At 43.5% G+C, this 14,024-nt stretch overlaps 1 protein-coding gene across 5 annotated transcripts in view; it reads right to left on the minus strand.

Annotated features, from left to right (window-relative positions):
• Window positions 1-14,024, minus strand: part of POU6F1 (POU class 6 homeobox 1) — a 222,811-nt gene that overhangs the window by 45,677 nt on the left and 163,110 nt on the right. For 4 of the 5 annotated variants that reach the window (XM_056562662.1, XM_056562658.1, XM_056562659.1 and 1 more), the window contains one exon: window positions 10,778-10,887. In XM_056562662.1, coding sequence (XP_056418637.1) covers window positions 10,778-10,887 — 110 coding nt within the window. Of the gene's footprint in view, window positions 1-10,777; window positions 10,888-13,801; window positions 13,876-14,024 lie in introns of all 5 variants that reach the window. The other variant, XM_056562663.1, reaches the window with a different exon arrangement.

The following is a 14,024-nucleotide window of genomic DNA, read 5'->3' on the forward strand; positions in this document are numbered from 1 at the left end:
TGGGGTTGAGATCTGGAGACTGGCTACGCCACTCCAGGACCTTGAAATGCTTATTACAAAGCCACGCCTTTGTTGCCTGGGCCGCGTGTTTGGGATCATTGTCATGCTGAAACACCCAGCCACGTTTCATCTTCAATGCCCTTGCTGAAGGAAGGAGGTTATCACTCAAAGGCTCACGATACATGGTCCCATTTATTCTTTCCTTTACATGGATCAGTCGTCTTGGTCCCGTGACAGAAAAACAGCCCCAAAGCATGATGTTTCCACCCCCATGCTTCACAGTAGGTATGGTGTTCTTTGGATGCAACTCAGCATTCTTTCTCCTCTAAACATGACGTGTTGAGTTTTTACCAAAAAGTTCTACTTTGGTTTCAACTGACCATATGACATTCTCCAAATACTCTTCTGGATCATCCAAATGCTCTCTAGCAAACTTCAGACGGGCCCGGACATGTACTCACTTAAGCAGGGGGATACGTCTGGCACTGCATTATTTGAGTCCCTGGTGGCGTAGTGTGTTACTGATAGTACCCTTTGTTACTTTGGTCCCAGTTCTCTGCAGGACATTATCAGTGGTCTTGTATGGCTTCCATTTTCCCACAGTTGATTTCTTCACACAAGCTGCTTGCCTTTTGCAGATTCAGTCTTCCCAGCCTGGTGCAGGTCTACAATTTTGTTTCTGGTGTCCTCCGACAGCTCTTTGGTCTCGGCCATAGTGGAGTTTGGAGTGTGACTGTTTGAGGTTGTGGACAGGTGTCTTTTATACTGATAACAAGTTCATTAACCCGTTCCAGCAAATGGACGTTTATGAACATTCAAGTTCATTAACCCCTTCCAGCAAATGGACGTTTATGAACGTCCATTTTTCCTGTGACTTAACGCAAATGGATGTTCATAAACGTCCAATACATTTTATATCACCATGTCCGTTGGCATGGTGATAGAAACGTCATCTTAGCTGTTCTGGATAGCTGACCGATGACACTAAGCAGCTCGGGACCAATCAGACTGGTCCCCTGCTGCTGATCGTTGTCATTAGTCAGTCAGTAAGTGACTGACTAATGACAAGGACTTGCAGAGTTCTGGGCTGATTGGGTCTCTGGTGACCAGATCGCCCGGAAAATAGGGATGATCGGAGCTGGATCATCCTGAGGGATAGGAGCGAGGTGGCAACTGCCACCTCGCTCCTAAACCCCTGCCATTGGTCGTTAGGACTAGCGACCAATGGCAGAAGGGGGGCGGGAGGTGAAATCCCCACTCTGCCCACCCCTGTATGTCAGGGCAGAGCAGGGGGAAGATGGTGCCGGGACCTGGAGGCCCACAGTTTGGAGACCACTGTGCAGGGGTCTCCAATCTGTGCTCTTCCAGATGTTGCAAAACTACAACTCTCAGCATGCCCAGACAGTCCAGACATGCTGGGAGTTGTAGTTCTGCAAAATCTGGCCCTTCAGATGTTGCAGAACTTCAACTCCCAGCATGCCTGGACAGTCTGGGCATGCTTGGAGTTGAAGTTTTGCAACAGCTGGAGGCACCCTGGTTGGGAAACACTGAGTTAAGTAACAAACTCAGTGTTTTGCAACCAGTGTGCCTACAGCTGTTGCATAACTAGAAGTCCCAGCATGACCTCAGTTGTCACTGCATGCTGAGAGTTGTAGTTTTTGCAATAGCTAAAGGCACACTGGTTGCAAATTTTGTAACCTAACTCAGTGTTTCGCAACCAGTGTGCCTCCAGCTGTTGCAAACTACAACTCCCAGCATACACTGATAGACCGTACATGCAGGGAGTTGTAGTTTTGCAACAGCTGGAGGCACACTGGTTGCGAAACACTGAGTTTAGTAAACAACTCTGTGTTTCGCAACCAGTGTGCCTCCAGCTGTTGCATATCTTCAACCCCCAGCATGCACGGACAGCCAAAGGGCATGCTGGTAGTGGTAGTTTTGCAACAGCTGGAGGTTTGCCCCCCCCCCCCCCATATGAATGTACAGGGTACATTCACATGGACGGGGGTCTACAGCGAGCTTCTTGCTACAAGTTTCAAATGCAGCAAATTTTCAGGGAAGCTCGCAGTAGACCCCGGCCGTGTGAGTGTACCCTAAAAACACTACACTACACTACATTACACAAAATAAAAAGTAAAATGCTACATATACACATACCCCTACATACCGCAAAAATAATTTTTTTTGGGTATGACTCTGTTTCCAAAACGGAGCCTCCAGCTGTTGCAAGACAACTCCCAGTATTGCTGGACAACCATTGACTTTCCAGGCATGCTGGAAGTTTTGCAACAGCTGGAGGCACCCTGTTTGGGAAACACTGCCATAGGGTATTTTTGGTATCGGAGGCAAATGTAATTCTTGCATCCGGGGTCATCCTTATGCAAATGCCTTATTTAGTCCTCAAATGCACATGGCGCTCTCTCACTTCGGAGCCCTGTTGAATTTCAAGGCAACAGTCTAGAGCCACATATGGGGTATTTTCGTACTCCGGAGAAATTGCCTAACAAATTTTGGGGGGCTTTTTCTCCTTTTACCCATTATGAAAAGGTGAAGTTGGGGTCTACTCCAGCATATCATTGACATTTTTTTTTTTTTTTTTTTTTTACACTAACATGCTGGTGTTGCCCCATACTTTTCATTTTCACAAGAGGTAAAAGGAAAAAAAGACCCCCAAAATTTGTAAATTTCTCCTGAGTACGGAAATACCCCATATGTGGACATAAAATGCTCTGCGGGTGCACAATAAGGCTCAGGAGTGAGAGCGCCGTGTACATTTGACATGATTTGCACAGGGGTGGCTGATCGTTACAGTGGTTCTGACATAAACACAAAAAAAAAAAACACCCACATGTGACCCCATTTTGGAAACTACACCCCTTTCGGAACGTAACAAGGGGTACAGTGAGCCTTAACACCCCACAGGTGTTTGACGAATTTTCGTTAAATTTGGACGTGAAAATGAAAATATTGTATTTTTTCGCTAAAATGCTGGTGTTATCCCAAATTTTTCATTTTTACAAGGGGTAATAAGAAAAAAGCCCCCAAAATTTGTAACCCCATTTCTTCTGAGTATATAAATACCCCATATCTGGATGTAAAGTGCTCTGCGGTTGCACTACAATGCTCAGAAGAGAAGGAGGGCCATTGGTCTTTTGGAAAGTGTATATAATCTGGACTTGAAGGCCATGTGTGTTTACAAAGCCCCCATGGTGCCAGAACAATGAGCCCCCCACATGTGACCCCATTTTGGAAACTAAACCCCTAAAGGAATGTAATAAGGGGTACAGTGAGCATTTACTCCCCACAGGTGTCTGACAGATTTTTTGAACAGTCGTCCGTAAAAATGAAATATTTAATTTTTCATTTGCACAGCCCACTGTTCCAAAGATCTATCAAAGGCCAGTGGGGTGTAAATGCTCACTGCACCCTTTATTACATTCCTTGAGGGGTGTAGATTCCGAAATAGGGTCACATGTGGGAGGGTCCACTGTTCTGGCACCACGGGGGGCTTTGTAAAGCACATGACCCCCGACCTTCATTCCAAACAAATTCTCTCTCCAAAATCCCAATAGCGCTCCTTCGGCCGCAGAGCACTTTACATCCACATACTGGGTATTTCCATACTCAAAAGAAACGGGGTTACAAATTTTAGGGGGCATTTTCTCCTATTACCTCTTGTAAAAATGGTAAGTTTGGTAAAAAAAAAAACTGTATTTCAGTGAAAAGAATTTTTTTCATTTACACATCCGACTTTAAATGAAAAGTCGTCAAACACTTGTGGGGTGTTAAGGCTCACTGTAGCCCTTGTTATATTCCTTAAGGGGTGTAGTTTCCAAAATAGTATGCCATATGAGTTTTTTTTTTGCTGTTCTGGCACCATAGGGGCTTCCTAAATGCGACATTCCCCCTAAAAACCATTTCAGCAAAATTTGCTTTCCAAAAGCCAAATGTGGCTCCTTCTCTTCTGACCATTGTAGTTCGCCCTCATTGCATTTGACGTCCACACATGATGTATTTCCATACTCAGAAGAGATGGGGTTACAAATTTTGGGGGGCAGTTTCTCCTATTACCACTTGTAAAAATGTAAAATTTGGGGGAAAACCAGCATTTTAGTGAAAAAAAATTAATTTATTTACACATCCAACTTTAACGAAAAGTCGTCAAAAACCTGTGGGGTGTTATGGCTCACTGTACCCCTTGTTACATTCCTTGAGGGGTGTAGTTTCCATAATAGTATGCCACGTGTTTGTTTGTTTTTTTCTGGCACCATAGGGGCTTCCTAAATGTGGCATGCCCCCAAAAACCATTTCAGAAAAACTCACTCTCCAAAATCCCATTGTCGCTCCTTCCCTTCTGAGCCCTCTACTGCGCCCGCCGAACACTTGACACACACATATGAGGTATTTCCTTACTCGAGAGAAATTGGTTTACAAATTTTGGGGGAATTTCTCTCCTTTTACCCCTTATAAAAATTCAAAAACTGGGTCTACAAGAACATGCGAGTGTAAAAAATGCAGATTTAGAATTTTCTCCTTCACTTTGCTGCTATTCCCGTGAAACACCTAAAGGGTTAACACACTTACTGAATGTCATTTTGAATACGTTGAGGGGTGTAGTTTTTATAATGGGGTCATTTATGGGGTATTTCTAATAAGGAGGCCATTCGAATCCACTTCAAAACTGAACTGGTCCTGAAAAATTCAGATTTAGAAAATTTTGTGAAAATTTATCCTGAACTTTGAAGCCCTCTGATGTCTTCCAAAAGCAAAAACATGTCAACTTTATGATGCAAACATAAAGTAGACATGTTGTATATGTGAATCAATATATAATTTCTTTGGTATGTCTATTTTCCTTATAAGCAGAGAGTTTCAAAGTTAGAAAATTGCTAAATTTCCAAATTTTTTATGAAATTTTGGAATTTTTCGCCAAGAAATTATGCAAGTATCGACTAAATTTTACCGCTATTTTAAAGTAGAATACTGTCACAAAAAAACAATCTCGGAATCAAATTCATAAGTAAAAGCATCCCAGAGTTATTAATGCTTAAAGTGACAGTGGTCAGATGTGCAAAAAAAGCTCTGTTCCTTAAGGTAAAAATGGGCTTGGTCCTTAAGGGGTTAAGGTGCCATTAATACAGGTAACGAGTGGAGGACAGAGGAGATTCTTAAAGAAGTTACAGGTCTGTGAGAGCCAGAAATCTTGCTTGTTTGTAGGTGACCACATACTTATTTTCTGCCATAATTTCCAAATAAATTCTTTAACCCCTTACGGACTTAGCGTTTTTCAGTTTTTGCATTTTTGTTTTTTTTTCCTTTACGCCATTTTGTCAATTTTGGGGGCTTCCGTTTCTACCAGTGCATTTTTCGGTAAACATGACACCTTCGCTTTATTCTGTAGGTCCATACGATTAAAATTACTTATATAGGTTTGATTTTGTTTTACTTCTGGAAAAATCATAACTACATGCACGAAAATTAATACGTTTGAAAATGTTTTCTTCTGACCCCTATAACTTTAAAAAAAAAAAAAAAAATCTGCATATGTATGAGGGCTAATTTTTTGTGCCGTGATCTGAAGTTTTGATCAGTACCATTTTTGTTTTGATCTGACTTTTTGATCACTTTTTATTCATTTTTTTATGGTATAAAAAGTGACCCAGAATATGCTATTTTGGACTTTGGAATTTTTTTACGTGTACGCCATTGACCATGTGGTTTAATTAACGATATATTTGTATAGTTCGGACATTTACACACACGGCGATACCACATATGTTTATTTATTTATTTTTTATGCGATTTATTTTTTATTAACTTTTTTTTATGGGAAAGGGTAAATCACATATATTACTACTTTATTTTCACTTTTCTTTTTTTTTTTGGTAATGTTATAGCCCCCATAGGGGACTATAATATTGCACATACTGATTTCCTACACTGATCACTGCTATGTAATCGCATAGCATTGATCAGTGTTATCGGCGCTCGACTGCTCCTGCCTGGATCTCAGGCACGGAGCAGTCATTCGGCGATCGGACAGCGAGGAGGCAGGTAGGGACCCTCCTCGTGTCCGTACAGCTTATCGGAACACCGCGGTTTTACCGCGGTGGTCCCGATAAGCCGACTGTGCTGCCGGGAAGGTTTCACTTCAGACGCGGAGATAAAATTTGATCGCCGATTCTGAAGGGTTAATACCGGGCATCACCGCGATCGGTGATGTCCGGTATTAGCCGCGGGCCGGGACCGACCGATATGACAAGTGACCCTGCGTTATATCATGGGAGCTGGCGTAGGACGTAAATATATGTCGTTAAGGGTTTAAAAATCAGACAATGTGATGTTATAGATTTTTTTCTTATTATGTCACTCATAGTTGAGGTATAACTATGATGAAAATTACAGGCCTCTCTCATCTTTTGAAGTGGGAGAACTTGCACAATTGGTGGCTGACTAAATACTTTTTTGCCCCACTGTATATACAGTCATGGCCGTAATTGTTTGGCACCAATGACATTTTTCAAGAAAATTAAGTATTTCTCACAGAAAAGGATTGCAGTAACACATATTTTGCTATACACACACACGTTTATTCCCTTTGTGTGTATTGGAACTAATCCAAAAAAGGGAGAAAAAAAAGCAAACTGGACATAAAGTCACACCAAACTCCAAAAATGGGCTGGACAAAATTATTGGCACCCTTAACTTAATATTTGGTTGCACACCCTTTGGAAAAAATAACTGAAATCTGTCACTTCCTATAACCATCAATAAGCTTCTTACACCTCTCAGCCGGAATGTTGCACCACTGTTCCTTTGCAAACTGCTCCAGGTCTCTCTTATTGGAAGGGTGCCTTTTCCCAACAGCAATTGGGATTTAGATCTGGACTCATTGCTGGCCACTTCAGAACTCTCCAGCACTTTGTTGCCATCCATTTCTGGGTGATTTTTGACGTATGTTTGGGGTCATTGTCCTGCTGGAATACCCAAAATCTCAGACGCAAACCCAGCTTTCTGACACTGGGCTGTAAAGTGCGACCCAAAATCCATTGGTAATCCTCAGATTTCATGATGTCTTGCATACATTCAAGGCACCCAGTGCCACAGGCAGCAAAACAACCCCCAAAACATCATTGAACCTCCATCATATTTCACTGTAAGTACTGTGTTCTTTTCTTTGTAGGCTTCCTTACATTTTTAGTAAACAGTAGAATGATGTGCTTTACCAAAAAGCTCTATCTTGTTCTCATCTGTCCACAAGACATTTGCCCAGAAGGATTTTGGCTTACTCAAGTTAATTTTGGCAAAATGTAGTCTTGCTTTTTTATGTCTCTGTGTCAGCAGTGGGGTCCTCCTGGGTCTCCTGCCATAGCGTTTCATTTCATTTAAATGTCAACGGATAGTCCGCGCTGACACTGATGCTCCCTGAGCCTGCAGGACAGCTTAAATATCTTTGGAACTTGTTTGGGGCTGCTTATCCACCATCCGGACTATACTGCGTTGACACCTTTCATAAATTTTTCTCTTCCGTCCATGCCCAGGGAGATTAGCTACAGTGCCATGGGTTGCAAACTTATTGATAATGTTGCGCACTGTGCACAAAGGCAAATCTAGATCTCTGGTGTGGACATGAGATTGTTGATATTTTTCCACAATTTCGGTTCTCAAGTCCTCAGACAGTTCTCTTCTCCACTTTCTGTTGTCCATGCTTTGTGTCTCACACACAGACACACAATGCAATGACTAAGAGAACTTTTCTTCTTTTTATCTGCTTTCAGGTGTGATTTTTATATTGCCCAAACCTGTTACTTGCCCCAGGTGAGTTTAAAGGAGCATCAAATGCTTGAAACAATCTTATTTTTTCCACAATTTTGACAGGGTGCCAATAATTTTGTCCAGCCCGAAATTGCAGTTTAGTGTGACATTATGTCCGTTTTGCTTTTTTTCCCTCCCTTTTTTGGTTTATTTACAATACACACAAAGGGAATAAACATGTGTATAGCAAAACTTGTGTTGCTGCAATCCTTTTCTGTGAGAAATACTTCATTTTCTTAAAAACTTTCAGGGGTGCCAACATTTACGGCCATGACTATATATATATATATATATATATATATATATATATGCAGATGTTTATATGCTCTATGTCCAGTATGTAAATGAATGAGTGTAAAGGTTATCTACTCTGTGTGTTGACCACCTACTTTCATAAAAGATGAAGTTGCTTTACAATGAAGCTACTATTAGTGTTAATGGAGTAGAGTTTAGAGGTGCATTCATACATGGTGCTTTTCTGTTGGTAAATCACATTGAATATCCATGGAAATCAGCAAATATTGCTCCTATACTCTGAAGAATGAAAATCGGCAGCGTTTCCAAAACAGAATGAGCATACTAATTTTTCTGTGAGGAAAAGTTCATCCTCAGAAGGAGGGTATTTTCAAAACCTCATCCAAATGTAGTCATTTGCTGTGGATTGTTGGCACAGATGCCACAATGCAAATCCTCCGCAGGTCCAAACCACCTGAACACTTGCTAAAGGATTTTCCTAACTTTATATAACGTTTTTAGCCCTTTTTAAGAGACTAGCACTACCTCTCCTTTCATTGGAAGCCTCCATTTTAGATTACCGTATATACTCGAGTATAGGCCGAGTTTTTCAGCACGATTTTTCGTGCTGAAAACACCCCCCTCGGCTTATACTCGAGTGAACTCCCCCACCCGCAGTGGTCTTCAACCTGCGGACCTCCAGAGGTTTCAAAACTACAACTCCCAGCAAGCCCGGGCAGCCATCGGCTGTCCGGGCTTGCTGGGAGTTGTAGTTTTGAAACCTCCGGAGGTCCGCAGGTTGAAGACCACTGCGGCCTTCAACATCATCCAGCCCCCTCTCACCCCCTTTAGTTCTGAGTACTCACCTCCGCTCGGCGCTGGTCCGGTCCTGCAGGGCTGTCCGGTGAGGAGGTGGTCCGGTGAGGAGGTGGTCCGGGCTGCTATCTTCACCGGGGAGGCCTCTTCTAAGCGCTTCGGGCCCGGCCTCAGAATAGTCACGTTGCCTTGACAACGACGCAGATACGTCGTTGTCAAGGCAACGGCTCTATTCCGGGCCGGAAGCGCGGAGAAGAGGCGCCCCCGGTGAAGATAGCAGCCCGGACCACCTCCTCACCGGACCACCTCCTTACCGGACAGCCCTGCAGGACCGGACCAGCGCCGAGCGGAGGTGAGTACTCAGAACTAAAGGGGGTGAGAGGGGGCTGGATGATGTTGAAGGCCGCAGTGGCCTTCAACCTGCGGACCTCCGGAGGTTTCAAAACTACAACTCCCAGCAAGCCCGGACAGCCGATGGCTGCCCGGGCTTGCTGGGAGTTGTAGTTTTGAAACCTCTGGAGGTCCGCATGTTGAAGGCCGCAGTGGTCTTCAACCTGCGGACCTCCGGAGGTTTCAAAACTACAACTCCCAGCAAGCCCGGACAGCCGATGGCTGCCCGGGCTTGCTGGGAGTTGTAGTTTTGAAACCTCTGGAGGTCCGCAGGTTGAAGGCCGCAGTGGTCTTCAACCTGCGGACCTCCGGAGGTTTCAAAACTACAACTCCCAGCAAGCCCGGACAGCCGATGGCTGCCCGGGCTTGCTGGGAGTTGTAGTTTTGAAACCTCTGGAGGTCCGCAGGTTGAAGACCACTGAGGGCGAATGATGAGAAGAGGATGATGAAGGGGGGGGGGGTGTGTGGGGATGATGAAGGGGGGTGGGGATGATGAAGGGGGGGGGTGTGGGATGATTACAAGGGGATGATGAAGGGGGGATGTGTGGGATGATAAGGAGATGTGTGGTATGATGACAAGGGGATGATGAAGGGGGGATGTGTGGGATGATGACAAGGGGATGATGAAGGGGGGATGTGTGGGATAAGGGGATGTGTGGGATGATGACAAGGGGATGATGAAGGGGGGATGTGTGGGATAAGGGGATGTGTGGGATGATGACAAGGGGATGATGAAGGGGGGATGTGTGGGATGATGACAAGGGGATGATGAAGGGGGGATGTGTGGGATGATAAGGGGATGTGTGGGATGATGACAAGGGGATGATGAAGGGGGGATGTGTGGGATGATGACAAGGGGATGATGAGGATGTTAATGACGGGTCTGGATGATGACAGGGGGGGATGAGGTATTTCCCACCCTAGGCTTATACTCGAGTCAATAACTTTTCCTGGGATTTTGGGTTGAAATTAGGGGTCTCGGCTTATACTCGGGTCGGCTTATACTCGAGTATATACGGTATGTCCAAATTACCGAACAAAACATTTTTTTGTCCAGTAACATGACAAACACAATGCTGGAACTAAGCAAAATGGGGTCCATTCGGCTCAATTGGTGTCCATCATTCAATGGATATTCCAGCTCCGTAATTGTTGTTCTTTTGCTAAAATGATGGAGCAAATGAATGGAAAAAGAACAGAGACTTTGACGCAGGTTTAAAATAATCCACAGGATAATTCCAATCATAAACAAATATATTTACAAATATTTAAATGTGAAGACAAAGGTTTATAAACATCTAGACATTTTTGGGAAGATTTATCAAATGGTGCAAAGGAGCAATTGTCCATAGCAACCAATAAGACTCCAGCTTTAACTTTTCAGAGGCCTTTTTTCAGAAATAAAAGAAGCAATTTAATCCTTTAATAAATCTTCCACTTTGTGTTTCTATTGCATGAACACATTTAAAGCTTAATAGCATGTATATAACAAATACATATGAGGAAAAAGTCAAATACTCACCTGGGGGGCAGTCTGTAAAGCAAAAGATGTAAGGGTTGCCTGAGGATGGTTTGAGGCATGAGTGAAAAGTGTTGGCAGAGAAGGAGAGACAAGTCCAGCTGAAGATTTCACTTAACAACCAAAGGGCAGAACATAAAGAGGAAAAAACAAAAATAAAAACATAACCATCAATCTGGTGAGTCAGTTGTGCATAGAAAAAAACCTGTTGACTGTAATAAGAAAACATCAGATCTGCCAAATATAGAGCATAATGTCAGTCAAACTATGAAATCTCGGATTTAACTGCATATTGTAACATCCACGCTCCGGCCAGACACGCTGGGTGTGAGCGCTCTGTCATGTCCTCGCTGCCGGCGGGGCTGGGATTTGCATCGCAGGACGCACCCGCATGCGAATACCAGCCCGTCACTCACCTCACTGTCCTCGCAGCCCCAGTGTGCGTGCCCCCGCCTCCTAGGGCGCGCGCGCTGGAGCTCTCACTCTTAAAGGGCCAGTGCTCATTTAGTCAAGTGTCTACACCTGCACCCTGGTCCTTAAATATCAGCTCCTCCTTTGGTTCCCTGACGGATCTTTGGTTGTCTATTGCCATAGTGAAAGTTCTGTTTCTCTGTTACTGTGTTCCTGTTCCTTGCTACCTTCCTACCCTGCACCTGTTTTCCTGCCCTGACCTACTGCCATCATGCCACATCCTGCCAGTCTACTTCTGTGCCTCGCCACCTCCCAGCTACCTGTGTGGACGAGTCATGCCAGGGGTAGCGACCTGGGTGCCTCCTGCCGCAGCAAGACCATCCCGCTTTGCGGCAGGCTCAGGTGAAAACCAGCGGCACCTTAGACTCTGCTCATGTCATCATCCACACAGGCCCAGAGGATCCACCACCTGCCGTGACCATAACACATATCTTCTCTCCCTTTCCTAAATCACATTGTTTCATTGACAAGTGTGATAAGGTGCTTGGTTCGCATGTGGCACAGAAATAAACACTGTACTAAGGATACGTTCACAATGTGGCTGTGCATTGTTCATTGTTCAGTTGCTCAGTCCGTTGGAAGGACAAGTGTGGAGGGGAGAAAAAAATACTGTAAGGGAAATTTATCATTGCTTTTAGAGAATTTTTTTTGTCTATGTTTTGGCGCAGCAGCATATTTAACGACTTTTATGCGTCTTTTGATATAGACAGTTTCCCTCCTTTTGCCTACCCGTAGAAATGTTTCTTTCTGACCATGCAGTGGTCACGTATTTATCATTTGCGACTTTTGTCAAAATTGCAACTTTTGTCAAAATTCACTATTTTGTGCACAAAGGTACTTGTTTAGGCGCAAAGCTACACCCCCTACCAGAAGGCGTGAGAATCACTTCTACCTTCCGCAATTCAACATTTAACCTCTTGTGGACGAAAGCGTCCCACTCCCCTTCTATGACATGTGCTCAGGAGCTGAGTGCGGGTCATAGCTGGGTGGTCCTGGCGAAAATAGCAAAGAAGAGCAGCACAACCACTACAAATGAATATAATTCGCCTGGGTGCACGTAGAATCTTGAGCCTTGGTTAGGGGCTCCCTCTGTATAGAAAAGGAATCTCTCCACAGCACTCCATAGGTGAAAAAAAGTTGAATTTTTTCCATAAAAAAGTGTTTTTTTTACAAAGCGACGTTTCAACCAGCTCTGCCTGGTCTTTCTCAAGCTGTGCACATGGTTGTGACTAAAACATATATATAGGGGAATCCATCAAATGACAAATCAATCAATTGTGCAATAAATACATACAAAAATCATAATCAATACATACAATCCGTGTATACAAAAGGCAATAAAGTGCATATCATAAACAAAGTGCATTTTCATATTCATGTACAAATAATACAGTGCCAACAGTGTAAAAAGTGTTCAAAAACAGTTAATGACCATATTGTCATCACCTGTGTAGATTAAAAACTAAACATGTCAGAGAATACTATCTGCCACCAGGTCCCATCTCTAATGCCAGACATCAACGATCACGGTGATGCCCGGCTTTAACCCCTTAGACAACGCAATCAAATTTGATTGTATTGTCTAAAATGCAAGTAAAAATTTCCTGATAGCTCTGGGAAATTAAGTAAAAACACCTAACCTGCCAAATTCAGGACCCGGGAAAGTGTCTACTTCCCTCCCTCACAAGTGTCTAGAAAAAGTGTATGTGGTAGAGCTTTTCCCACCACAGCAGAGCTGCGCAAAATTCATCATCCTGCTGCACCTTCTTGATAAATAAGATGCACGCTAGTCAAACCCAACACCCAAATAAATGTGGGAAAATAGCTCTACTGTAGATATTCTTTGATAAATCTGGCCCTGTGTGTCCGATTATTTTTCTCCATTCAACTCCTGTAAAATACTGGACACCTGACAAACTCTATTCAAATCAATGGGATTCATCTGGACCTGGCAGTGTAAATTATGTTCCAACCAGTTTAGGGTATGTTTGGTGCAAAAAAAAAACAAAAAAAACTAACAGATCCTGAACAGGTTAGAGAACAACAGTAGTGTGAATCTAGCCTAACCCACTTATTTTTTCCTTACTGAGCAGCTGTTTGAGATATTTTAGTTTGGAAAAGTCTGATTGCCTTCCCTGCAGTGTGTTGGACACTGTACTGCCCATTTCTTTATTTTGAGGTTCATTGTGGGTTGTGGCAGTCAGCCTTCCACTAATCAGTAAGCGATGAGTACCTATCATGTGCTAGATAATTCTTTTTAACCTCCCAGTTCACTTCTCCCATCAGTTCAGTGTGAGATGGGCTGTGATTGGCTGAGACCACACACACCCTCCCCAGCTCTTGGCACTGAACTCTACATTGTGTCAGCTCTGTCCAGCAGCTTGCAAAGGGAACTGAAATATTCAGATCTATACACTGAATGAGGAAGGGGGGGGGGGGGCAGACATGTTCAGCACAATGTACTAAAGGCATTAGTACTCTTCATTCTAGCACAGCTCAAAGGGAGAGGGAGCTGAAATATTCAGCTCTATGCACTGTGTTGAGCTGAGGTCCCACCTGCATTTCCTGACTTTTGTCTCTGCCAGGCTGCTGCAGGAGACAATCTGCAAGCGGGACCAGAAGGAGTACCCCTGGAGAATAACATTTTAGGGGTTAGTTTAACACAAAGTTACAAAATGTTATTAGGAAGTATATTAGAAAGGTAATTCAAATAAACTAATCTATAACATAGATTTAAGCAAGTATGAGCGTAGATGTCTATATAGTTGCTTCTATACTG

This window comes from Hyla sarda, chromosome 2 (genome assembly GCF_029499605.1).
Source record: "Hyla sarda isolate aHylSar1 chromosome 2, aHylSar1.hap1, whole genome shotgun sequence".
NCBI lineage: Eukaryota > Metazoa > Chordata > Amphibia > Anura > Hylidae > Hyla > Hyla sarda.